Source organism: Struthio camelus, chromosome 10 (genome assembly GCF_040807025.1).
Source record: "Struthio camelus isolate bStrCam1 chromosome 10, bStrCam1.hap1, whole genome shotgun sequence".
NCBI lineage: Eukaryota > Metazoa > Chordata > Aves > Struthioniformes > Struthionidae > Struthio > Struthio camelus.
Window position 1 is genome coordinate 26,229,135 of NC_090951.1, and position 26,731 is coordinate 26,255,865.

Sequence of the window (26,731 nt, forward strand, 5' to 3'; positions counted from 1 at the left end):
TTGCTGCAGACGTCTTGAGGTAACTTTGAGCTGGACACAAGGTCCTTGAGAGGGGCTTTGGAGGCTGGAATGAGAGGCCTGTTTACACCACACTCCAGTTTTGCAGTTTGAGGCAGGCAGCCATTCCAGTATCAGAGCCACAACTGGGTGCAGTACCCCTCACTGAAGGAAATCCAGTCCTATTGGGAAGCACAGCTTGGGAATGGTGCTTCTTCTGCCAATGGAGATGCTGAGCATCTACCTTAATAACTGACTTTCTGCAGCAAACAGGGCTTCTGCATGAGTTGCGCAGCCCTGGACTGCATGAATTTGCCCAGGAGGTGGTAGCATCCCCAAAGAAAAGGACTTTGGGGCCGTATTTGATTTTACCAGCTTCAAAAAACTGGAGGGCTCTGCCCCTGCCTGCATCTTGGGGGAAGAGCTTTTGCTTAGGAGGATCTTGGGAAAAGAAAAGGAGCGGGGGGTTCCTTCAAAACCAGGCCAAGTCTCAAGTGGACAGAACTACCTGGATTACTGGAGAGGAAAGCCCAGAGTTCTCTACTGCTGCTTCCTCCAGAGGCTACCACATCTGCTGGCCAATCTTGAGGTGTGGCTAAAGCATTGCTCTCCTGCTGGTCCTGGGCTCCTCTGGGGTCATACCTCACCACAGGAAGGATGGGGCTTGCTGGGCAGCACCAGCTGTACCAGAGTTTTGAGGCCTTGTGCTTCTCTGCACGAGTTCCCCGTTTCCAAACCATGAGTGTGAATGCTGCAGACTCCCCTCACCCAGACTTCACCCTTGCAGATACACAGAGCATGAGCAGCAGATTGCTGGGCTGGGGCCATGACTCTGCCGCGCTGAGGTGAGCTGACAAGCTCTAGCACAGGCTTGCCCCTCCCTCCCAGCAGCCTTGTGAATCACAGGCAGTGGAGAGGTTTTCCTCACTGGCCCCAGTTTCTCCCAAGCCACTGGCAATTTGGCAGACTAACCTTTGGAGAGACCAGGAAGGGGGACAGCATGGATCACCTGCAGCCTGACTCGCAGCCTGTGCCTAGGAACCCAGTGTTCTGCATCCCATGGGCTATCCCTGCTTTGCTACAGGGATGGGGTTCCTGTGGCTGGAGGTAGCAGTGCTGCCAGACCTCGCGGGCTTGTGACCGTGGCTCCACACACCACCTTTCCAGTGGCCCCAGGCAGCCACGGTGCCCAGTCAGGAATGGAAGGAAAGGCGAGCTGCCCCTAAAGAATTCAGGGGTGCTGGCAGCACCCCTGGATGGTGAGAGAGTGCCTTACCTTGCAGGCACTTTCTCTAGCAAAAGGACAGTTTCTTTCTGGAACAGTTGCAGGAGCCAAGAGGCTGTGTTCCAGCCCCATTCGCTCCCAGAGCTGGGGCTCCACTTCCCTATCCCTTTCATGGGGTAATATCAACTCCCACCTGGCTGTGCCAAAGGAAGTCAGGCCCCTGGGCTGTTTCGAGTTTGCTATTTGTCTTCCTGATGCCCAGGCTGTAAATTGCTTTGCAAGGCCTGTGGTGTGCTTTCCAAGGCACTTGGGAGACAGTGCTGTGTGCTGCCAGCAGAGCTTCTGGGAGTGGTACCCACACATGAGGTGCCCACCACTGCACAGAGGCACCCTGGCAGGGAGACACTGGCCTCAGCTTTTTCCTCCTGCCGTCGGCATCCATCCAAGCAAACTGAGCTGTGCCAGGACTCAGAGTAATGTGGGCACCCCCAGCTCAAGGCTGCTCCACGCTCAAGGAAGCACACAGCAGTCTGGCTACCCATGCAGATGCTTGTTCATCTTTGCTGTTTTCCTTTCCAGACCCACCTCATATCTCTGGCCAGAGGAACCAGTGCCCATCTGGGCACCTCTCTGGGCATTTGTAAGTACTGTGATTGCAAAAGGAGGACATGGCTCCTGCAGTGAGAAACATCCCTTGTACGAAACAATGTGGCCAGAGGACTGGAGCATGGGAGGAGGCTTGATCCTGCAGCTAGTGGATATGGCTGCACTCAGCCCTTGCCCAGCACTGGTTCAGAGATGTGGCCAAGCCTTTATCAAGTGCCCCTCGCACCCTTGGGCAGGAGCACTCCTGCCCTAATTGCTCCACACAAGCCAGCTGGAGCTCAGCTAGCCACTTTGGGCTGGCTCAGCGCATATCTTTCCCATGTTTATCTCGCCCTGTGAGTTTTCTCCCTCCCGCCCCATGCCATGTGCTGGGTGCTGGTAGATGGGCTATGCCAGGGATCCCACCATTGCTTGCAGGCAGCTTATCACCTGTGAGTCCCCTCTCCTCCCCAACATCATTGCCAGCCCCAGGAGACAGATGTAGCTGCTCTCCTGGCCATAATTGGATAAATGAGGTTGCAGGAAGGTGGGACAGGCTCCATCAGCTCCACTGCCAGGACTATCTGCAGTGCTGCTGATGGTCTGCCCACTGGGGCACAGGATAGGTGCCCATGTGCCATGGCAGTGGGGGTTTGGCTGAGCTCAGGCCAGATGCTAGAGGCTGGCAAATCTGTGAGCATCTCTGTCCCCAGCCTCTCTGGGAACACAGACATCCCAGCATAGGCAGGTTTCCTGGGAAGTGGGCAGCCCTGTGTGCTCCAGGAGTGCCCAAGGTGGGGGTAGGAGGTATGAGAAGCTGTGCAGATGAAGCCCACTCTTGCACTACTAGAAGCCCAGCCACTAGATATGAGAACAAGACTCAAGGGGGTGCTGTGTGTTGAAGCACCATGAGCAATGGCCTATAGAAAGCCCAGCCCAGCAGAGCCTTCCCTTCCAGCACTTGGACATCCCCTGTGCAGGAGGCTAATTGCCATGCAGTGGCAGCAGGTCTGTCAATGTTGGTCTCAGTTTTCAAGCAAACAGGAGACTGAGGCAGCACTGCCCAGACTGGACCTCTGCCCCCTGTTGTGTCTTCTAGGGGACCCAGAAACATTTTCTCCCAACTGGGAGTCACCTATGGGTGCTTTGTCATCCTGAGCTAGGCCGGCTACTCCCCAAGCCTTAGAGTAGGTTCATCCCAGGGAGTACGGACATGTCCAGAGCTGAGTTTCCAAGAGCTATGCCAGCCATGGTGTCTCAGAAACCGGGGATGTCCAAACACCTTGCTCTGGGATGCATGTTCCCCAGGAAGGCTCAGAAAGAGGCCAGATGGGCAGATCTTCCTGCTCAAATGCTTGCCAAGTGGTGTTGGCTTTTCCTTTGCTTATGTTCCGGGTGTTTGTGCTTTATGCAGCTAATTATCTCCCCATTTCCTCTCCTGCCTGATGTTTCCTGCCTTGCTCACTCCCTTTTCTCCCTTTTGTTGGCTTTGCCCTTTGTATTGGGCTTATCTCACAGCTCTGGGCAGTGTCAGATCTTGGTGCTCCCCTCGCCCGCCCGCAGTGATTGGCGAGGGGCACTGAGGCTGGTCACATACTATGGCCTCTCCACTCAGCTGCGCTCCCTTTCCAGGACAGCAACAGATTTCTTGCTCAGCATGCCCACAGTTTTCTCCTTCATTCATGTCTGCCCTTTCTGGCCCCTGCTGTATAGTGGAAGGATGGCTGGCAGTGCCAGTGCTTTAGTGGCAATGAAAGACAGCAAGGGCCATGGCTGAGCATCCTTGGAAGGCCTACTGCAATGTGCAGCCCCCATGCACCATCCTTTCACAGGAGTGCAGGACAGACACATTAAGGGCCAGCTCCACCAAGCCACCTAGCACTTTGTAGGCACACAGGCAAGCTGGGAGAGAGCAAGAATGGTTCAAGATCCATCTGCTTTTAGCAGCTGAAAGGAGGGTCTCTCTAGCATGTCTCTAATCTGAAGCTACAGGGCGGGTGCAGATTGGATCAGAGTTTTGCCCATCCTCTAATATGCACATCTGCACAGAGGACCCTCATAAAATTCAAGAAAAGCAAGTGCAGGGTCCTGCACCTAGTCAGGAAGAACCCCATGCACCAGGACAGGCTGGGGGTTGACCTGCTGGAAAGCAGCTCTGCCGAGAAGGACCTGGGAATCCTGGTGGACAACAAGTTAACCATGAGCCAGGAGTGTGGCCTTGTGGCCAAGAAGGCCCAGGGTATCCTGGGGTGCGTTAGACAGAGCATTGCCAGCAGGTTGAGGGGGGTGATCCTGCCCCTCTCCTCAGCCCTGGGGAGGCCTCAGCTGGAATACTGTGCCCAGTTCTGTTCTCCCCAGGACAAGAGAGACATGGCACTACTGGAGAGAGTCCAGCGGAGGGCTACAAAGATGAGGAGGGGACTGGCGCATCTCTCCTATAAGGAAAGGCTGCGAGAGCTGGGCCTGTTGAGCCTGCAGAAGAGAAGCCTGAGAGGCAATCTCATCAATATATACAAGTATCTGAAGGGGGTGGGGGGGTGTCAAGAGGATGGGGCCACACTCTTCTCCGTGGTGCCCAGTGACAGGACAAGAGGCAATGGGACAAACTGCAACACAGGAAGTTCCATCTGAATCTGAGGACAAACAGCTTGACTGTGAGGGTGACAGAGCACTGGAACAGGTTGCTCAGAGAGGTTGTGGAGTCTCCTTCCCTGGAGATATTCAAAACCTGCCTGGACACAATCCCTGGCAATGTGCTCTACAGAGGACCCTGGGTGACATACCTCTGCTGGGAGGTTGGACTAGATGATCTCCAGAGGTCCCTTCCAACCTCAACCATTCTGCGATTCTGCGATTCTGTGATTCTGTGACCCAGCTCCAGAGTAATCCAAGAATTTGCCCTCTCAGCTGATAGTTGCACCTGCAGTGCAGAGATAAAAACAAGAGACGATGCTGCAGAGAGTTCCCCAAGCTAGCTGGGAGCACAGACTTTCAAAGCATTTCTGCCTATAATGGAGAACAGCAAAGAGATGATGGTGAGAATCTGGCCTCCTCGCAGCCAGGTCCAAGTCCTAGAGGGGCTGCAGTCACCAGGAGGAGCTGATAGATTTGCAGAGCAGCCTGAAGTTGAAACCGAGGTCCCAAGAAAAACAATCTGTTGAAAGAGATGGACAGTGAGGATGGTACTGCACAGCTTGGTCACCATTACGGGGGCATGCTGGATACAGCATGTGGGGAAATCTAGACCAGATGGTTCCAGAGAGCTCCTTCACATGGAGGCTGTGCAGAGTCTGTCTCCCTAAGCCCCACTGGCATCCTGAACTGAGCCAGCACCTCCATCACTCACCACAAGGCAGAGCAGCTCTGGCTGCCTTCTCAGGGCCTATAGGCCACAGGGGTGTTCAGGAGCAGTCATATGTCTCTGTTCTGGTGAGTCCGGTGCTGATTCAAGGCCCAAGGACTGACTTCAGAGAACATCTTACTGGTAGGAAAGACCCATTTTCCAGGTCTTCCACCAGCTGCCTCCCTTCAGACCAAGAGCCGCTGGCAAAGACCTGTTGCCCCAGGAACTGGGGTCAGAAATGCCCATGGGGTCAGGATTGAAGTAGAAAGGACACAGGGAGCCCCAAAGGAACCATCTAGGGCAGGGATCCAGAGGCAGGCTCTGGATCAGGGCAAGACTGTCTTAGAGAGGAAGCCTCCCATGTGTGAGCAGGGAGAACTGCATGTGGCAGAACCTTTGTGAAAGCAAAGCCTGCTCCAGGAAGAGACAGGTGAAAGAAGAGATTGGGAAATGAAAAGGGCTGCTCCTGTAACATGGATCTGACTGCCACAGCTCTGTGGGAGGTGGAGCAGCAGACGGGAGGAAGGTCAGAAACGGCCAGCACATGAGGAAGTGCTGGGAGACGCAGCCTGGCAGGCAAGAGGAGTGACAGCCAGTGTATCCAGGGCAGCTGCTGGTCTCAGCAGCTCTAGATGCAGCAGATCTCAGCCGGCCAGGGAAGGACAAGGAGCACAGGCAGACAGAGCTGCAGGAACTTCAGCTGGACCTGGAGATCCCACTCACGTAAGACTGCACCTGCTTCCAGCTGGAACAGCTCTTCATTTTGCCAAGGTGTGGGCACTGTCCATAGCATGGGCTAGCAGGATGGGGAGTGTGGACTTCTCTGCACTGGGAGCACTGCACCCTTGTGGCTCAGTGCCCTAGGCAATCGTTCCCAGAGCTGCAATCCTGGGGTCCAGTGGGATAGCAGACTTTCCATTGCTTTAAAGGTGGGCTTGTCCAGGGCCCTGGTGCTGTCTGAGGGTGCCTGATATGGCAGCAATGCTAGGAAAAGCAGAGGAGGGTGCTGGGGCACAGGGCTACCATGACAGCACTGGGACCTGGCCGAGTGCACGCTGCATGCTGCACGGGAGGAAGCACATCTCGGTCCCTGCGGTAAAAGGGCTGCCAAAGAGGCTGAGTGGGGCCAGCAGATAATGTGCTGAGGCTTCCTCCTGCACTGCTGCAGCTGTGGAGCCAGGGTTATTTGGCCACTATCAGGCTCTGCAGGGCCCATGTGCATCCCCTCTCCCCCTCACATATTATTGTTAGCTGGGAGGAAGCAGCTCACCAAATCCCACTTCGAGGTTAACTCCCTGATGCCCAGCCTGCTGCTCTCTGCTCCATTTGTCTGGAGCTGAGAAGGCTCCCTTGCTAACCCGGCAGGACAGTGCAAAGCCTATTGCTGGATCAGTAGCAGAAGCTTACAGCAGAAGTACAGCAGAAGCCCAGCAGCACCCTCCTGGCAGGTCTACCCTAAGCCACGCTGCCTTCCAAGAGTGGGCTTGCCAGTCCATATCCCAGCAAGGATAGCAAGGAAGGATGCTTGCACTGTTGTCTCTCTGGGGGAAGAGGAGGTCCTGAAGGATTAACTCACATGTCTTTCCCTTCTTGTTCATTTCCCCATTGTAGTCATTTGAATCCTGCCTGGTGCTTCCTCTGGAAGCCTCTCTGGCTGGCTGGAGAGGCACCACAGAGGTGACGGCTTTACATTGAGGAGTCCCAACTTTGCACAGATTTAACTCAAATACTTCATAAACAGTTTGGAGAAAAGCTCTTTTGAGGACAAAAATTGCAACACTTCACCTGCTTCACTTAAAGAGCCAGGACACACCTGGACTGTGTGGTCTCTGGAGGAGGTTTTGCTACCTACAGCTTCTTGGATAAACAAAGATCAGATACCATCTCAGCAACTTTCTCCAAGCCACCTCATTCTCCTGCAACTGATCAGTGCCAGATTTGTTCTCCCCTTCTTGTCTGGTGGGGAAGAGGGCTCAGTCCCCGCATCAGCACAGCTTTATCTTCTACGCTGTGGCCGTATCCTCCCAGTGCTGGCCACTGCAGAGCTGTGTTTCTTAAGCATCGGTGTCCGTGTGGCTGAGGCCAGGCAGGAGCAGAGGTATGTCACCCAGCTGCTGGGCCTGGGAGGGTTGTCACAGAGCTGCTCTGGGCTGTCCCACTGCCTCCCCAACAACATGCCAGTGCTTGGGGACTGGATTGTCCAGCCCCACTTGTCTCGCTCACAAGGCCAAGCCTGAAAGCCTGAGTAAGGGAAACCCATGTGGGGCAGCTTGCCTGAGTCTACATGCAGCTGAATTGCAAGCCATGAGAATGGTCAACTTCCACACAGCTGAATGTGGGCATTAACTCTGAAGTTGAGTTATGATCAAGGCAGCAGCATCATAGCTGAACTTCTAGCTAGCATATATGGGTTGCAACAGGGTATTTGTCCTCCCTCACACCTCCTTTCACAGCTAGAGGCTCCCTGGGAGGCTGGCAGAGCTGGGCAGAGCCATGCCGTTGCCACTGGCATGCTAGCACAGCCCACAGTGCCACGAAGTGGGTGATGCTGCTGGAGTGGGCCCTTGGCATCCCCTCTTTACCCTGCCGGCATCACAGGAAACAGGTTCGCGCTGGCAGACAGGCTGGCTAAGTCACTGCTGGCACCACCATGGGGTGCTACTCCCAGCGCTTACTTCTCTGTCACAGCTGAGAAATTGCCTGGCTCCAGGACTGGGGCCTGCCAGCTCAACCCTTGTGACCCTTGCTGGCCCACATAGCTGAGCCGCCCTGGATCCTGTGGCCAAGAGCCCTCAGTGGTCTGGGCTGGGATGCAAGGAAGGCCCCAGAAAATGGCTCAGGCCCTGGCTTTGGCCCGCATTGGGGGGCTCCTGCTTGGTAGAGCCTGGCCCTGCTCTGTAGGGTCCTGCTGTATAGCCTGCTGCAAGTCAGCCCCTCCCCATGGCAGCAGAGGCCCATACAGGGCACAGCAGTGCAGTTCTCTCCCGTGATCCCTGGTGCTGCTTGTCCCCCAGCACTGGCCAGGCCTGAATTTCCTGCTGTCGCAGAACAAGTTTCCGGGAGGCTGCGCCCTGAGCTGGAGGTGTGCCAAGCTGCCAGGGTGCCTGTCATGAGCCATGTGCCTGCACTGGGGGCCATGTGGACAGGGGACAGGGATAAATCGTCCAGAGCACGCCACAGGCTGAGACAGCCTCCAGGCCTCTCGCCTGCCAGGGCTCAGCCCCAGAACAGGACATGGCCCATGGAGTCAGGGCAGTTCTCCCCATTGCATATCCCCCTCCGCATCCCTCAGTCCCCAGCACATCACCACCCAAATGCCTCTGTGTGACCCCTCTGGAAACCTGTGGACTGCACAGATGTTCCCAAAGACTGGGGTACTCACCTGATGCAGCCTGGCACCTGTCCAGACGCATGGTTTCTGTCACAGCCCTTTCGAAGGCCAAGGAGCAGCACAACAAGGCAGCCAGGAAGCCACCCAGATTGTTTGGCCCAGGACGTGAGCCCGGCAGTACTGCTGCTGCCCAGCTGGCCTGCCTCTGTGTTCAGCCCTGCTCCCCAAGAGCGTTTGTGCCCACCTTCTTGGCTTGTTGGCACTCAGGAAAGGACTGGGACCCAGTGGTGGCAAGGAGACATATGCAGGGGTTGGCATAACCAGTTCCAGGATGCCCTGCCGTCACTTCACCCAGGTCAGCATCTCCCACCCTAGAACGCTTCTCTTCTCCCCCTGCAAAAGGCCCTGCAGGGTGGGCATGCTGGCACAAGGCATCCTCTCTGCCTTGTCCCCATGCACCATGGGGTTCAGCCCTCTTTGCACAAGGCTGCTCAAGGACCCAGGCTGACCTCCCTGCTTTGCAGCCCAGAGTAGGGGTGTTGTGGCACTTTCTTGAGTTTAGGAGTTGCTTGGCCAGGTTTTCATTCCCACTAGCAGCACAGCATTTCAGGAGCTCAGATCAGCTTTCTCTATAGTGTCACCCTGCTTGGAGCCAGGGAAATGACTCTGGAGAGGAACTTGGCTTCTCCTGTTTGTTATTACAGGATAAAATTACTCTTTAAAGTGGAGCCAGTGCTGTCAGGGCTGCATACCATCCGGGAACATCGCTCGTTCCCATCAGCTCCAACACGCTCCTTGTTATTGTGCTTGCTCAGTGCCGCTGCACTCCCAGCCCTTGGCACAGCGAGGGGGACACAGATGGGAGGGATCTAAAATGGTGCTTAGAGGCTTTCTTCCTGTCCTGGAAAAGCTGAAACCAGAGGCAGAAGACCTCTCTCCAGAGAAGGAGAGCTCTCCTAGCTCTGGGACACACAGGGAAGGAACAAACAAAAAACAAGGCTGGGAGCAATGGGATGGCAGAGGAAACTGGCTGTGCCCAAGGTATGCTGGAGGTCTCTGCTGTCCTCCAGGAGAATGGCTGGGGATGCTGCCCTCACTGGGACTTACCGCGGGACCATTTCAAGGGAACACTGCTACTTCCCACCAGGGAAATTGCTATGCACAGGCCAAGTGGCAGTATGCCACTAGCACCCATCTCAGCACTCTGGCTGCTGGTCTGGCATCAGCTCACCAGGCAGAGCTAGCTCTCGAGAAACAGCCAATGGGACATTTGGCCAAAAAGAGGGATTGTTTCCCCTTTAGAGCTGTAGTCCCCATCTTTGGTGGTCCCAAATCCAGGAGACCTTCCTTCCCAGTGACCTGACAGGGTCTCAGCCTCACTGCTCTCAGAGGCTTGCACTCATCAACTGCAAAAGCTTTCCACCAGATTGGCATGCTGGCTGGCAGCAGGCTCTGGGCACCCCGCCGGCGTGCCAGCAAGATCCCTTTACATGTGGTTAGCAGGAATGCTCTGCGTTGGCTTGGACCTCCACGGGTGTCAGGGAGCCCTGACCTGCCAGACAAATGGCTGCATGGAGGGGAGGTGCCTCACCATCCTTGGACTTAGCAGACATGGGAATTCCTTGGCAGTGCCCTGGCAATCCTGGCTACTCTCGACCCTCCAAAAGGGGATGAGGGCTTGCAGGGCTTGCTCAGGGCTTGACACCCCTATGCTCAGAAATGACGTGTTTGTCGGGTGGAGGGGAAGGGAGCTGGCCCAATGGAGCCGAGCCAGGGAAAGCTTCCTGGCGGGGAGCTCTAAGCTCCGGTGCCTTTTGCACTGCTGCAGATGTCTCCGAGAGGGATGGAAAACAGAGGCCTGTGCAATCCATTTACAGCTGTCACTATGCGCATTCCCCCAGCCCACGTCCACCCGCCATGTGCTGGCCTAGGCCTCCTGGCAGCTCTGGAAGGAAAATGCCAGCTGGCTACGTAGCGCCAGTCCCCTGACACTTAAACCCCAGCGGGGTGACAGAGGGAAGCATGAGTCATCCCTGGCAGGAGAATGTTATAATTACACATGTAAACAGAGAGCTGGCTCCAGGACACCAGCGCATGTGATGGATAGAGGGGACTGGCTGGAGCCACAGCCCTGGCCTGATGGCACTGACACATGTGTCAGAGGCATGTGAGAGGGGGCAAAACCTGTCAGACTTGTGGAGAGCTGTTTCCATCCCATCCTAGGGCCCAGGGGAACAGCAATTTGGAGGGGGGATATGGGGGCAGGATCCGTGCTACTGGCACATCTCCCTTGTATTATCCCTGTTCCACCAGCAGCTTTCAGTAAGTGACTTTGTCCCTGGTCTCTGTATGTCTGGATGATGCCACTTTCCTCTAGGGAGGCCCTTCCCAGTGGTAACCAGTGGGGCCTGGCAGGGCAGATCACTAGGTGCTTCAGTGTCAGATCAGCTCAGGGGCATGTCACAGGGCAGCTCCCTGGGCCCTGAGGTCTTGGGCCACATGCCACAGGGCAGGAGAGCATGCTGTGTCAGTAGGATGGTCAAACAATGAAACAGGTTGCCCAGAGAGGCTGGGCCATCTCCTTCCTTGTACGTTTTCAAGAACAGACTAGATAAAGCCCAGAGCAACCCAGCCTGACCTCAGAGCAGACTGTTCTTTCAGCAGTAAGTCCCTTCCAACCTGAATTATCCTAAGATCCTATGATGACTTCAGGGATTAGGGCTGAGAGGGGTTAGGAGGTGCATCTGAAGACAAAAAGATCTGGAGAAGGATGGAGATAGGGGAGAAGGATGGTGACAGCGGACAACAGAGAGCACTGTGCAGTGACATGTTCAAGTCGCTGTTGCTAACTTGAAGGGGGTCGCAGGCCATCCCTGTGGGTGATGCAGGCCAGTGCTAGCCCTATTGGGTGCAACCAGTGGTCAGGGTGGTTCTTGTGCTTTTTAGCTGGTGGGAATCACAACAGAAAGTTTTGTAGTATATATGTAAGCGTGTGTTTGTAAGCATGTGTTTAATGCAATGGAGGCTTAAGAGAACAGTATTGTACAAAATAAGAACAGTATCAGTTATTCATTATAAAGATTGTATCATCAGTATGAGAATATTTAGTTGCTATAGTCTGAAAAACAGAAAAAATGGCCATTTCCTTGTAAGAGACTTTGTAACCTTCTCCTGTGTGCTCCTTCTTAAGCCCAGCCCGCTCTTCCACATGCCCAGCCCATGAACTGGGGGGGGGGGGGGGGGAGGGAGGAGAGCCCCCCAAGGGCAACTGCACAGACCCATGTTCTCACAGATCCCATGGGTTGTGCTGCCCAAGCTGCTGCCCCAGGAGGCTGGGAAAGCCAGTTCTTGGGGCTGAGCGTGTTCTCTCATTTGTGTTGATGCATGGATTCAAAGTGTATGAGATGAGTGCTGTCCTGTTAGAGGGCCACCCTCGTAACCCTGCCTGCCCAAGGCGTGCAAGGCCGCGAACACCAGAACGCGTGGCAGAGTTGGGCCCCTCCGCGCAGCCCTGAGGGCTGGAGCACCGTGGGGATGGGTCTGCCCGAGCAGCCCTCACCGCCTGCATTGCCGCCCTCCTGACCGCCGGCACCGAGGGCGCGGCAGGAGCCAGGGGCAGAGGCTACGTGGCTCGTGGCCGCTGTTCACCGGTAGCCGTTGCCTCTCGGATGGGACCTACACGGCTCCCACCTGTGCCCAGAGAGGCAGGCGGGTGGCAAGGCTGGGGCGACAGGCCTGGCCTGGCCTGGGGGCCTCCACAGGGCCGGGGCTCGGCCATGGGGCCAGCCAGGCCAAGGCCCAGGCGGCGCCGGGGCGAGCCGGCGGCCGGGCCTGGGGCAGGGGGGCCGGGAGATGTGCGGGGCTGGGCTGGGGGCCGGGCCTGGCCGGCGGGGCCGGGCGAGCCGGGCAGGGCCCCACCCATGGGCGGGCGGCGCTTGCTGGCTCCTCCTTCGCTCCGCGCCGGCCTGGGGAGCGCGGCCGGACGGCCTGGGGAGCCGGACGGTCCGGGTGGCGGCGCTGGGACCCTGCGGCCATGTGAGTGCGGGCGGCGGCGGGTGACCGGGCTGGGCCGGCCGCGGGGCCGCGGCCCTCTTGGAGTCCGGCCGTGGAGGGGGTGGGGGTGCCCCGGCGTGTCCCCCGGCCTCGGCCGGGGCCCTGCCGCGCCTGGCTCGGCCTCCTGTTCGCCCCGCGGAGCCCAGGGTCGAGGAGGTACCGCCTGGGCCCCTCGCTGGCCCTCGGCGGCTGCGGGCCCGCGGGGTGGTGGGTCACTGCAGTCCCCACGGCGGGGCTCTGCGGGCTTCCCAGGCAAGCCCCGGGCACAGCGGGGTCTCGCAGGCCAGGGCCTGGCAGCGTCGGGGGTGTCACTGGGCCCTTGCTCGGCTTGATGTCGCGGATGGAGTTGGGCCCATACCCTACCTACCCTACCGCGCCGTGCCTCGGGAGGCCGGGCCCTCTGTCACGCAGGCCTTAGTGGGGGCAAGCAAAGGCTGGCGGCAGGGATCCAGCCCTGGGCAGTGCTCACTTCCACCCAAACGTATTTGGTCCAGACACGGGGCAGGAGAAGATATGGAGCCAGCTGGCCAGCCTATCACCCTCCTTCCTCTTTGGTGTATAAATAGCCACTCTGAGAATTATCTGGGGAATTTAGTGCTTCGGGCTGCATGTTTCGGGACCGTCCTTGAAGTAGCCAGCAAGCATAGCGAAGCTGAGAGGGTTTGCTCTCCTGCAGCCCTCTCTCTCAGCACGCCGTTGAGGGCACTTAGCCACAGCACTGGGTGGCACGCCTTGAGGTCTGGCTGTGTTTTAAGATCAGCCCCCCACTGATCCCTCTGCCTTCCCTGTCCCTGCCATGTCCCAGTGAAGCACTGGGCCTTGAGGGATGAAGCAAGCTCCTTCTGCCAGCTCCAGGCACTGGCAATGCTGTGCCCTTCTCTCTGCACACTTCTCTGTCCCTCTGCTGTGGGAACCTGCTTGCTGGTGGGAGCTCTGACGGGCTGTATTGAAGACTGCTTTCCAGGGCATAGGAAAAGCCTTGCAGAGCTGGGGTGGTGGCAGGGCCCACCAGGCCAGTGCAGGCATGAGTGCTGCTCTTTGAGCTGGTAGCCTGTTGTCCACCCTGTGGTGGTGACCAGCCTCCATGCAGGAGAAGGCAGGGCAGCATGTAACTGAAGCCACTAAGCAGCTGCAGCGTGGTGGAGCTTGGTGTGTGGAATGTTCAACTCCCCTTTGTCCATGGGATACTAGTCTCTGCTGCAGCAGCCAGCACATCTGCCTCCTTCACACAGAAAAGCAGAGTATGAAGGCAGAGCTCCTGAGATGCCAGATGTGTCCCATGGTACCAGGTTCAGGGAGAATTGGGCAGCTTGCCGTGGGTCATCTCGTGGTGTCAGGAGGGGCCTCCATGCATCTTAGTTTCCACAGAGTTGGGGTGAGCATGGAAGTGGCCAGGTCGGTGTGCCAATGCACCTGAGGGTTGCTGGGCACCTGCTCCCCCCATACACTTGGGATCACTCAGGAACCTCTTGTTCTGTGGCACGGTCCTGAGCACATGATTTCCTCCTGGGTTTTTATGTGCCTTGTTGTGGGATCCAGGCTGGGAGAGCTGTGGTCCAGCAAGGAGATGATTATAGCCGCTTCCTATTGCTCTGCAGCTTGCTTACCCTGCTCATCCATTTTCATTTCCTTAATCCATGTCCCAGTATTTTCTTTGTTATTTTATTCGGAGAGGAGGAGTTGTTTGCTGAAGTCTGGAGATTGCTGCAGAGAGCACTTTCACACGTCCTTGTGGGCTCTGGGAGACCAATTTGGGTGCCTGCTGGCTGCCACTGCATAGAGAAGCTCTGTGGTTTGGGTGGAGTAGGAGCAGGTCTGCTTGCGAGGAAGCTGAGGATCCCATCTCAGCTGCCCCCGGGAGCTGACAGTGGATTAGGATATATGTGTGGACCTCTGTGCTCTTCTGGGAGGGCTGTAGGGCTGTGTTTGTAGGCATTTGCCCAGTGGCCAGTCCAGTACTGTGTGGCTTTCCTCTTCAGGGTGAAAAATTCTGTCCCTCCAAAGCGCTCTGTGCTCTGATTTGGCTGTTCCTCTTTCATTTCCCATGGCACTGACGTCTCTCTCCTTGGCCAGCTTTGGGGCAAGGTGTTCCTGTAGTAGCTGGTGCAGTGAGCTAAGTCTTACCCAGGGTGATCCTGAGTTCCCTGGCATGCAATGCAGCCTGTGCGCTGCAAGTCTAGCAGAGCAAGCCTGCCCTTCTGTCCCTCTATACCAGCTTCCCCATCACTTGCTCTGGTTGTGTGTGGCTGAGCCATGTTCTGGACTTGTTGCTGGACTTGTTCATGACCTCAGCTTTCCTGCTCAGTATCAGACGGTCCCTTAGGGCCTGCAAGAATCTTGTGAATCATGAATACTTTTGGAGTGATTACTCCAGGGTGTGCATGAGATGTTTCCTACAGTGCTGGGGTGGGGACATGTGCCTGGTTCAGGAGACAACGTTGTCCTGGTGTATGGTCAGTTCCATGCCTATCCTCCCAGGCTGAGCTGGGGCTGGGGTTCCAAAGGCTACCTGTCCTCTTCCCAGCGTGGAGGAGGAAGGTAGGAGAGGGGAAAGTAAGATGCTCTTGGCTGGCAGCCTACAACTGGAGAGTCCAGGCAGGCCCGCAGTGTCCCTCTGCAGCTCATTGTCCCCCTCCGCCCACTCTGGGGGCTGAATCTGATGCAGTTGCAATCTACCAGCTCTGGGCTTTCTCGGTTTGCTGCAAAGTCGTGGCTTGGGTGTCTGCTTGCCAGCCAAAAAGTCTAGGTGAGCTAACTGGCACCCTGTGCCAGCAAACACTGCACAAGTTTGTGGCTGCTCTGGTTTTGCTGACATTGGTCGGGTTTTCTGGAACTGGCAAGCAGCTGTACAAGGTGGCTGGTGGTGGCCTACTGGTGGTGGCCTGGCTGGGCCTATGCGCTTGCAAGAGGGGTAGGAAAGGGGCTGATGTCTGTGAGGAGACAGTGAAAGCCTGGGCCTTGTGATTGCGCTTCGGCAGCTGTCTGCTTGCCTGCAAGCAGAACTGGCAGCTGCAACGAGGGGGTTGCTCTCCCTTTGGAGGCAGGGAGGAGCAGAGCTGGCATCTCTGATCTTTGCCAGGGAATTGTACTGGCTTAAAGAACAGCAGGAGAGCAAGCAACGTGTGATGGAGAGCAGGCCGGGCTGGGGCCGGGTGTATCCTTGCCTCCGTTCTCCTGACTTTCCAGGTATGCTGCAGGGGCAGGCAGCTCTGAGTGCCCTACAGAGAGGGCTGTGGTTGGCCAGGGAGCTACGAGCTGTCGGGGCTGTGCCCTAGCCTGCTGCAGATGGCCCTGAGCACTCTGGGGAAAGGTTTCCAGCATGGCCTGGAGGACCTGCTGGCATGATCTTTTGCTGCTGCAGGCGGTTCTGAGAGCAGCTGGGGCATTGGTGAGTCCACTGGAGGTGCAGGTCTTGTTGCTTATGCTGCACCAGTGCTGCCTCAGCTCTGTTGACTCTTTCCCAGGCTGTGCTCCTCCAACACTCACCCAGAGGGGTCAAGGAGCCCAGTGCTAGGCCTGCCAAGCTGCAGGTTTAGCTCTGATCTGGAGGGCTGACGGGCCTGTGTCAGGGACGCCAGCAGGCCCTGCTGAGATGAAGCGCTTTGACTGCTCTTGGGGATGGCCAGGGCTGAATGGAGAGAGTGCTCAGCATGCATGGCTGTGCGCTGTCCTGGTGCAAGGCTTGGGAAACCTGAGGTCAGGAGCACAGTGGGCCAGACCACGGCCTGCACTTGCTGTGCTGCTCTGATGCTGAGCAGGAATGCTGAGCATGTGGCCGCTCCAGGGTGTACGTGGAGGGAGGCAGGCCTGGAGCCAAGGCCTGGACTCGTGCCCTCTGGAGAGAGGAGAAAGGAAGAACTGAAATGGCTCTAGGCCCAGCCTTGAGTGAGAAGAGCAGAGATTTGGGCAGAGACCCAATGTGAAGAGGAGGCTGTGGGGAGGGAACAGTGATGTCTGTGGTGTGCAGCAGGTCCCCAGGTAACCCAGGCCTTTCTCCTCTTTGCACAGAGCCAGCCAAATGCTGGTGGCCAAGACTGACAGCCAGTTGCTGAGGCTGCCAGGGACAGGGGAATTGTGCTTAGGGCAGCCTCAAGTCACTGGACTCCTGCAAGGTATTGCTATGTCCCAACAACCCCTGCTGGGGAGGAGATAGGTGATCAGGGGCTGGCACTGTTGCAGGGTGCCTGACACATCTCTCTGCCCTGCAGTCAGGGACTCCTGCCTGCACGAGCACCCAGCTTCCCAGCTCATCAGCAGGGTTTGCTGGGAAGCCTCCTCCTGTGGCGAGTGTCTGGGCCATATGCACTGCATGTGCTGGATGTGGCTTTGCAGGTTATTCCCTGAGCGTGGGCAGGTGCAAGTGTCATGCCTCCTGAAAAACAGGAATGGTGCTTTGGAGAGCAGTCAGGCCAGGGGTTGCTGTGGAGACTCAGGTGGCTAGTCTGCCCTTGCTTTGTTCGCAAAGCTTGTCTGAGTTGAGCAAACTCCGGGTGACCTAGAATAGCCCATGCTCTGCGCCAGCCACAGCCTTGGCAGAGGAAACGTTTAGCTCAGTGTACCCAATCTGGCAGGGCAGGCTTGTGGCAGCTGAGAGAGGAGTAGTAAGGCAGTCTCGTTTGCCACAGCCTTGGTGCGATCTCCTTCCCTGAGCTGTGGGGCTCAGAGCCGTGATGGGCCAGATGGCTGCTCCCCAGCCTGGGGGGCCAGGACTGGTATTTCACTTTATGATGGTGGTACATAGATAAGTGGAGACCAGGGTATTGTGGGATAGGACAGCAGGCTGCGTTGGGTATGCTGCCTCAGGGCACCTCAAATGTTCAGTGCCTAAAGACCCATCTTACTGGGGGGAAGTTGGTAAAGCTGAGCGCTGGCATGGCCAACTCAGGGGTCTTGATTGGTGCTGGGGTGGGGGGACCCAGACATGCTATGGTGTGTATTAGCCAAGGCACTGAGCTGCTGCTAAATCGCAAGCTAGGGGCAAGAGGAGACTTGGATGCACCCACGCAGAGCAGGCATGAATGCTCTCAAATGCCTGCTTTGTGGGGCATGCCAGTTGTGGTGTTCAGTGTCTTACCTTCCCATGTGTAACTCTGCTCCCTTTCCCACATAGCAAGTCCTGGCTACGCTTGAAGATCTTTCGGGGGAGGGTGTGGTGGTGATGCCATCCAGAGTTTTGTGTGGGATCTGGCCCCCACTGAATCCACACAAGGTGCTGTCACAGCTGGGCCCTGCCTCTGGCACTGCTTCAATGACAGCAGCTGGCGTGGTGGTGCTGACCATGCCACGCAAAGTGGTGGGCCATCTTGGTTAGGGGTATGTAGTGCTGGCTTCAACAGGTGGGTCGATGTGTCCACGCACTTCCGTTCAGCCCTCTCTCTGTGTTTGTCCATGCTGGCCTCGTGGCTTGCCTCTTCTCTGGTAGCCAAGGGGCCTGCTGCACTCTGTCCCATTTTTGCACTGCTGTTCTTTCCACATAACCAGGCCAGCCTGGAGAGAAGGGCTAGGACTTAGGACACCTGGGTTCTCTCAGAGTGTCCTTGGCAGAGTCCCTCTGCCTCAGCATCTCTGCTCTGCAGCAGTGCTCCATTCTTTGGTGTGGCCCCAGGAGAGCAGCAGCCATGCAGTGATTTCCTTTTCACCAGTATTGGCCTACTCTGCTGAGCTCCAGGATGTTACAGTGGTCTAATTAGTGTTCTTCCATTGCAGGGCTTGCTAGAGCACTGTGTTGTCTTGTCCTTGCATTGAGGACATCTCACTGGGGCCGGAAAAGCATCAGTCCCATTTAAAACTAGGTCGATTCAATATGATCTAGGGCAGGTAGGAGGAAAACAGCTTGGGAGAAAGGGGAGGAGCAGGGTGCGTCCTCTCCAGAGTGCTGGAGATGTGTGGCTTACTCCCTGCCCTGGACCCTGAGCTCTGGGGTTGGTCCAAGGTGTTGATGTTTAGGGCCTGGGCTGTCAGGGCAGGGTCCGGTCCAGGGCAGAGCTGTTGGGGAGCCATGATGCTCTATGAGGAGCACATAGACACAGAGCACACAGGATGTAGGCTGTGGCATTCATTGAAATGGCAGTCTGGATTCACTGCAGGGCTATCTGTCCCTGGGGCTGTTGGGAGACTCCTCCTCTGATGAGGTTGGAAGCTGATGGAGACCAGGAACTCCTGGCAGGTCTGCTCCTACACTTTGCTCCTGGATTCTTCCTGCGGAGCCCGGATAGAGACACTGTTCAGGAGCAGAGAGCATGGTCTCTGTGTGGCTCCTGCCTTCCACAGTCAGGGTCCAGAAGTGGGAGGGAAGGTAGCATGGCCCATGGTTAGAGCATCAGGCTGGGAGCAAGAATGCCTGAGTTCTGGTTCTGTTTGTGCCACCGACTGACCCCACAACCTTTGTCATGTCGCTTCCCTTCCCAGAGATGCTTTCCCCAACAGTGATCTTGGTGTGTAATGTGCCTGAAGTCTTTTGGGTAGAGCCAAAGCCCAGGGGCTTGTGGTAGCCTGGGGAGAAGCCTGGGGCGACAGCCCCGCTAGCTGTTTCATTTCCTGGGAATGAGAGACTGGGCATGGATATGCTGTGCCCCCGCAGGAGTTGCATGCCGTCAGGAGGACAAGCAGTCCCAGGTCCCTGATCTTGAGGGACTAGTCCCATCGGACCCAGGGCAAGCGGAGCACAAACTGTATCCACAAATCTGCCTGCACGCAGCAGGCAGGGCTGGGAAAGGGACCCAGGCATGCTGCTCCCAGCTGTCACTGAGCTAGGCTGCATTGTGCCTCCTGGGGAAGAGGCTGGTGAAGCTGACAGGAGCAAAGGGGTGGTGAATGCCCATCCAAACCCCCAAGGGAGCCTGTCCCGACCCCCAGGTGCTCGACACACTGGCAGCCTGCAGAGCAGGCTAGGGCACCCGGGTCCTGGCCCTACGTGGCGGTGGTCCCAGCAGCAATAGCCGTGGCTGTGGCTGTCTCCTCCTGGAGAGGGCTGGCGGGGGAGGCGCTCCCTGCCATTCGCGCTTGCTCTGCCCCCGTGGTTTCCTGCCGAAATCACATGGCTCTTGCCGTTTCCATGGAGAGGGCCAGGGTGGGCGCTGCCAAGTGCCTGTAAGAATTCCCTGTTTGCTCCCTGTCCATGGGAGTGGAACAAAGGGGATGCACCAAACCAGGCCTGCTTTCGCTGTGCACGCCGTCCCCCGCGTCTCCCAGGACATGTGAGTGCCCCCAGCCCCTGGTACACCCCGGACAGCCCTTCCTGCCCCGGGAAGCCACTGGTCATGGGGGGAGAGGGGACAGGGGCTGCCGGCTCAGCAGGGCTGCGCTGCATTCCCTCTCAGGAGAGCCCCGGAGGGCGTGTAGCTCGCAGGGCCGTGTCCCGGGCCTCGGACGGTGTCCCCTGCAAGCCTGCAGCTGCCTCATCTTCACCCACTGACAGGGTGGGCTCGTTGCCATTCCTGCGAAGGGCACCCAAAGCCATGCTGGGGCAGTTCAGCAGCGGCAAAAAACAGTCATGCTGGGGAGCAGGGGCATGCTGTGAGCCTGTCCCCAGGCCAGCTGTGCTGCCTGATGGGTGGGGACCGGGACAAGGCTGAGGGGCCCTGCTCCTCTGTCCCATTGTTCTGCAGGTGCAGAACGATGGGTGCTCCCAGACATTGTCATCAGCTGAGGTTGCGAAGAGAGATGCCCAGACAGGGATCTGTCTGACTGGGGGATAGAGGTCAGCCCCCCACCACCATCCCATCAGCTCCATCCCCTCCTGGAGCTGATGTCTGGGGTGCATGGGCTGAGCTGGGCATGGGCTCCCTTAGTTGCTGAGCTGGAGGCACCTGCTCTGGCCACTTTGCATGTCAGCCCCTATGTTCTGAGTGGTGATGTTGCTTGTTTTATCCTGCGGAGAGCCTGGCGATTTGAGCTTAGTGGTGCCCAGCCCTGTCCCTGTTGGGACAGGGAAAACCTACCCATGTTGGGCAAAGGTGCTGAGATCTCCCAGCCCCGCTCCAGGAGGACAGGAGGCAAATGAGAAGCTGAGTGTGTCCATATAGGGCTCTCCCTGAGTGTTTGCAGGAGTCAGCAGCTCCAACCCCAGCTGCCCTCAAACTCTGAGAGGTGTTGCTGATGCCAGAGCAATCAGCCCCGTGCCTGTTCCTGAGGAGGGGCTGCACTTATCTCCCTCCACTGCCACCACTGTTGCCCAGTGCTTCAGAGCAGGGCACCTGGAGAGGGGGGAAGGCTGCTGAGGGTCCTGGGTGCACAGCCACGTCAGCTGGGTGCTGCCTTCTCCTTGGCTACAGGGCTTTAGCAATGGAGGAAAAAATGCTTGGAGGAATTAGTGGGACAGATCTTGCTTTGTTGCTGGCCCGATCCTCCTATCTCCCAGCCCTCCAGAGCCTGCCAAGTAATCGTTTGAAAGCACCATTAACTCTTTTCCTGCTGCACTTTGGGGCCTGGCTGTGCCCTATCCTGGTCCAGGAGATCAATCCATGATGCTCCCAATACCAGCAAAGAGGTCTAGTGACCTGCTTGCCAGAGCCCCTGCCAGAAACTACTGAAGCTAGAAATCCTGACACTCCTATAAATCCCATGCTAGCCGAGGATCTGTTCCCTAGCTGGTTATGATACCAGCACTGCACAAAATGGTCCAGCACAGGGGTCATTGCTGTCTGTGTTGGCTGAACTCAGCCCAGTGAGGACCCTGATGGTTTGCCTGGGGGTGCTGTGTCCCCTGCATTTGGAGGAGCTGGGTAGTGGGAGAGCCCACTCAGAGGACATGACTCCGTGGGGCTGACAGAGCCGTGAGTGCTAAGGCAACCGGCCCTTGGGGTAGCGCTAGGCTGCCCAGGCTGTGCCAGTGCAGGGCATGCTGTGCTGGAGGGGCAAGTTCAGTTCCCCTCCTTGCTAGCCCTGCCTATCAGGATGGATGGGTACTAGAGAGTGCACCTGCCTCCTCCACACATTCTGTGTTACTCTGATGGGTAGCCTCTCTCCTGGGGCATCCAGGCCTGCCGGGCAGCTGGTGGGGTGCTGCTCCCTTCTTGAACCAGGAAGGTATCCATCCACTGTGTTGGGATGTAGCCAGCAGCTGAGTGCTGAGACCTATGGCAGGTCTGGGGAGGCTGGAGGCAGCCCTGGGAATGCAGTTACCTCTTTTCAAACCCTGGCCAGTGCTCTTGCTCTGCCCGGTAATTTGTGGCTTCAGTTGCCACGGCAAGGCCTCCTGGAATGCCCAAGGAGAGGAGCCCCAGGGTGCATCCCCATTCAGGCAGGCAGTTGTCCAACACCTGCTGTTACCCCAAAAGGAGCTGGCCAGGGGCCTGGGGACTTGCAGGAGGTGACGGGTGGCTCCTGGGTCATTTGTCCTTGCAGTGCTCCTGGTAGGGGTTCAGAGGCCCTTTTCTCCCTGGTGTCTGTAGGGGATTGCTCTCTGGAAGGTTAGATGGGCCCTCAGCTGCTGGTGAGCCCACAAAGGGGTTGCAGGAAGGCTTTGCGTCCAGGAGTGCATGGGCGAGAGAAGCTCTCTACAATGTCCCCAGAGGTGCCCCTGTGGCAGGCTCCAGTCCACACGGTCAGTAGAGGCCAGGGTGGGGATGTTGGAGCTCTGGTTCTGGGGTTACTCTGACTTGGAGAATGAGGCCTGGGGCCTCAGAGACCTGTCACGGGCAGGGAGCTGGTGCTTTAGAGGCAGGGCAGCTGCACAAAGTCCCTGCACTCCCCAGGGGAAACACAGGCTGCGGAGCCAGGTCAGGCTTTGTGTGAGCCAAGGCCATCACCAGGCTGGAGCAAGGCGGTGCAGGGCTGCTTCCACTGCCCCTGCGTCCCTGGCTTGTGCTTTGAGGCTATTTATAGGACTGCCATTTATATCTGTTCTATTTCTGCCCTGCTGTCGTATTGGGAAGATGCAAGGAAGTGACGGGGGAAGGCTTGAGCCTGCTACAGCCTCAGCGTCCAGCTGGGCTGCCCGGCCGCCTGGGCCACGACAGCTGTGTCACTTCCTCACCCACCTTCCTCCTGCTCTGTAATGCCCCAAAGCCTCGTGCTGTGGGCAGAGGAGCAGTATCTCCCAAGTCCTGCCAGCACCACTCCTCCCTGAGCAGCTCAGGGAGACTGGTAGACCATGTCAGGAAAGGACCAACACTGGACTTGGCAGCTGCCCCGCTGTTCTGGGCAGTGCCCACGGGCTGATGACAGAGCCTGAAGTGGGGCAAGAGGAGAGCCCAGCAGACATGGGGTGACCTGCCCCACTAAAAGGAGGCTTCCCTTGGTGTGGGTGCCAACCTTGCCACAGCTAGGGTACTAGAGAGTGCCTCACTTTGCACAAGGACTAATTCTTCTCCAGCCCTTGGTGCAGAAAGCTGTGGATACATGATGCATAACTCTGCATATGATCTGTGGCGTTGGGCTGCTATGAGATCTTGGTATTGGACTCTCTGGTTGCTGTTTCTGCATTAAGTTAGAGGTGTTGATTGCCTTACACTGTGGGGAGGAAGGCAGTCTGCAACCCCAGGGGCTGGGACCAGGCTCTCCCAGGCCAGGACTGGTCTTTCCTAGCCTATACAGAGACTCTTGCCTGCCCACAACTATCACTCCCTCATTCACCGTGGCTCCCTTTTGAGCCATGGCAATGTTTTTTGTGGCCAGAAATGTCACCACTTGCCCATTTCTGGGTTACTCCCATGGCCATAAGCTCCTTTGCCCCTTGACAGGCCAGTGCCGAGGTGCTGACACTTATCTCCCCATCCTCTTTTAGACATCAGTCACTTCTGTCCCAGCCTTGTCGTGCATATGCCAGGCTGCGGGGTGCCTGTTGTAGGGCGGTTGAGCCCTTTAGTGCTGAGTTTCCAGCTATGGTGACATTTCCAGTCATGTGAGGGCAGGCAGGCAGGTGAGTGTCCGCATCTGGGGAGTGCTCATCAGGGAGCGGCCTAAAATAGCTCCTTGATCTCCTTGGCCTTTGTCTAATTAGTGCTTATGCCCCTGGGGAATGCGCTCCTGGGGCAAGTGGCTTCTCCAGTGGCTGAATGATGCAGGGTGGGCACAGCCTCAGAGCCTGGCACCTCCTTGGTTTACCACGAGGGTCCCGGGGCAGCAGGGAGGCTTCAGGCCAGCCAGGACACCTCTCTGGGATTCAACGCTGCCAGGGTATATGGTCTCTGGGCAGCTACTCCTGTTTCCCACAGGGGACAGGAAAGTGGGAATGTCTTCTGTGGCATCTTGATTTTCCTTCTGCCTGCTAGGATTGACTGGCCATGGCTGTACCTCCACCAGCAACACATGTGTCTGAGCATGGCGGCCTGCAGAGGGGTTTGTTTGAGTGTTCAGCTCTTGGGGTTTTTCTGCTGTGACTTAACTTTGCATCTGGGGTGAGAAGCGATTTGACATGGAAGAGCCATGTTTGGAAAAAGCCAGTCTGGGGTCTTCAGAGGGATCCTGGCCAAAGCTTCCCCTCTGCCCTCCCAAATGTAAGTTTAGTCGCTGAGGACTTGACATTTTAAGGAAAAAGATCTTAGCAGAGATAAGAAGAATAAACTTGCGTGACTCTTGCTATGGCCTCTGCCTTGGAGCATGTGGCAGGGCAGGGCAGGGAGCATGTGGCAGAGGCCAGCAGCTTTCCTCACTGTTTAGAGACCAGGCAGTGTCTAGACACCTCAGCCCAACTGCAGGACTGTTTCCTGGGTTCCCTGCTCACCTCCAGTTCCTGGGGGGCTGAAAGGCCATTTCTGGGGACTCCCAGGCCTATCCATTTGCCTGGCTCTGCACAGCTTGCCCTGTGAAGGGCAGAGTTTGGAAAGGCTCTGTTGCTGTATTTCTGGGCATTGCCACCTGGCCAGGGTTTTGGGAATCACCTGCCTTCTACAGCTGGGAGGGAATCTTCACCCTGCAGCAGGACTGGGAACATGGCAGAACCGTCTGCTCAAGTCTGTGGGTAGGCAGTGCCAGGAATGCCCTTGCTGTCAGAATGATACCAGGCTTAGCTTTGGCATGGAGGAGACTTGGGGTAGCTCTCCAGGCCTGGGGAGAGGAGCACATGACAGAGAGACCTTGTAGAAAGTGTGTGTTTCAGCATTAGGTCCAAATCCCTGCTGTGTTGGAGGGGCGGAGGCAGTTGCCCTGGCTGGTTGGCTCAGACCCTGGGAGATGGGCATCTAGGGAAGCTCAGAGGGGTTCTCCTGCACCTTCCCTGCATGCTTGGCTGCCCCCTTCTCAGCACCTGCTCTCCACACCCTGGTGGACAGGGCAGGCTCTGCGGGCAGATATTCATTTAACTCAATTACTCTGCAGGCTTTCCCGGCAGTGCTGCTGGCTCAGCTTGTGCCCTTTGCCCGTGCTCTCCTTGGCGAAGTGTCCCTGCTGCTGGCAAGTCCTGCTGCCCACTGCGGCCTGTGCCAGGCAAAGCACCTTGAGATACTCAGAGCAGAGCTCCAAGGCTGCATGCCCAAGAATCCTCTGAGGCCTTTTGAATGCACATCCCCACATCCTGTTTTCAGCAGTGGGTGATGCCCAGGATGATACTGTGCCATGCAGAGACCTTGCCTTCAGTGCCCAGGGTGTGGGCTACCCCCACAGCCCTAAACAGCCTTTTCAGGGCTCTAGGCAGGATGAGGAGAGGCAGGGTCCCTGCAAGCACTGCAGTGTGGCTGCTGGCTTCTCATCTGTAAGGCTTGGTCCTCCTTTCACTCTGTGTGGCACTGGGGAGCACCTCTCCCAGCGTGCCCAGCAGCTTTAGTGTAGAATTCTTGTTAAATTTTAATGAGAACAAACAAGCTGGCACGGGACATAGCTGCAGGCATGCTGCCTGGACATGGGCTAGGCGCTGACTCCACTTCGCTGACAGCCGCTCTGGCATTGTGGGGCTTTCCAGAAGGCTGACCGGTTTCACCTGCATCTGCAGCCCCAGCAGAGCCATGGCTTCCCTGTTCCTAGGACTGGGACTGATGCTGGAGTGGCATAGGCTTCTCTGGTGCCAGCTCTGCAGCCAGCAAATGCCAGGATGAAGGGTGCTATTTTGCCTCCCAGTACCACTGCGTCCTGCTCCATAGCTTGTAGCTTGTGGCTGGTATTATGAGCCACAGCCAAAGCGTTTGCAAGAAGCTGGGCCACACAGCACTAAGGGACGGGGGTGCAGGCACCATTGCATGTCCCCATCTTGCACCCAGAGTGAAGCAGAGCTGGGGCAGTGCAGGGAGGGCTGCTGTGGCCAGTGATGCAGGGCTTGGGTGAGCTCTGCTGCCTGTGCTGGGTCTGTCCTCAACCACAGGAGCCAGGGGCAGGAGGAGGTCCGTTAGCAGACTAGCAGGGTTGGGAGTGCCTGCAGCTGAGGAGGAGGAGCCCCAAATCAAAAAGCTGAGTGAGCAAACTTGCAGCTTTTGGGAGAAGCTGCAAGGGGTGAAGCGCTGGCTGGTGGCACTTGCCCGTGGCGGCTGAGAGGATGTGACTCTACCCATTGGTGAGGAGAGCTCCTGGGATGCCACCCCTCCAGGCAAGGTGGGGAGGCCTGCTGCTCGTGCATGGCCTTGATGGCTGTGAGGAGATGGGGTCCTGCGCAGTGCTTTTGGGCTGTGCTAGGCTGCTGGCTCTCTTCTATGCTTGCAACACTGGCTTGCCACTAGAGCAAACACTGCAGGCAGGAGGGCTGTGAGCCACATTAGACCTGTGGCTTCCCCATTCCCAGGACTGAGGGCTCCCAAAGGTGGAGCCCTCAGTCAGACATCCTCCACGGCAAGTGCTGCAAGGTTCCCCAGGCCACCAGCTGCTGCTCTGGGCCAGGAGGGTGCCATTGGACTTGGCACTCTTTGGTGGTGGCAGTGCAGCCCCTGGCTCGCCGAGCCCAGCTGCGGTAGGGTCTATGGCTGTGCATATATGTATGTGCGACTGGGGAGCCATGTCACTGTGCAAGGGTGGCCCTGGCTGCCCCACAAGCTTCTGGCATCCTGCATTGGGTTGATGTCCTTCTGTGTACAGACTGGCAGGGAGTGGGCCAGCTCTGGGCTGGGAAGGCAGCCTTAAAACTGGCTCACCATCTAGGAAGGAGGTTATCGGTGCTCTGGAGAACCCCATCTCTGGGGGCATCCCATAAAGACTCTGCCTGAATGCTTTTCCTCCTGAACCTTGCCCTACCTCACTTAAAAGCAGCAGCAAACAGGAAAGGAGCCTGAGAGGGAGGTGTCTCTTCCTGCTGTGATGACGGCAGCCATTCCCAGGCTGGACGGGGCTAGGCTGC

The 26,731-nt window shown here is 57.3% G+C and overlaps 1 protein-coding gene across 9 annotated transcripts in view; it reads left to right on the top strand.

The window, feature by feature from the left end:
- The first annotated feature begins 5,496 nt into the window (after positions 1-5,496).
- RIPOR1 (RHO family interacting cell polarization regulator 1) overlaps positions 5,497-26,731 on the top strand; it is a 44,982-nt gene continuing 23,747 nt past the window's right edge. For 3 of the 9 annotated variants that reach the window (XM_068955326.1, XM_068955338.1, XM_068955334.1), the window contains exon 1: positions 12,416-12,516. Coding sequence is in view for 2 of the 9 variants with exons in the window: in XM_009686819.2 (XP_009685114.1) it covers positions 19,652-19,730 (79 nt within the window). In the remaining 7 variants the exon portion in view is untranslated. Of the gene's footprint in view, positions 5,922-6,761; positions 7,249-12,415; positions 12,517-19,573; positions 19,731-26,731 lie in introns of those variants that run through there. The other 6 variants (XM_009686819.2, XM_068955330.1, XM_068955331.1 and 3 more) reach the window with 5 other exon arrangements.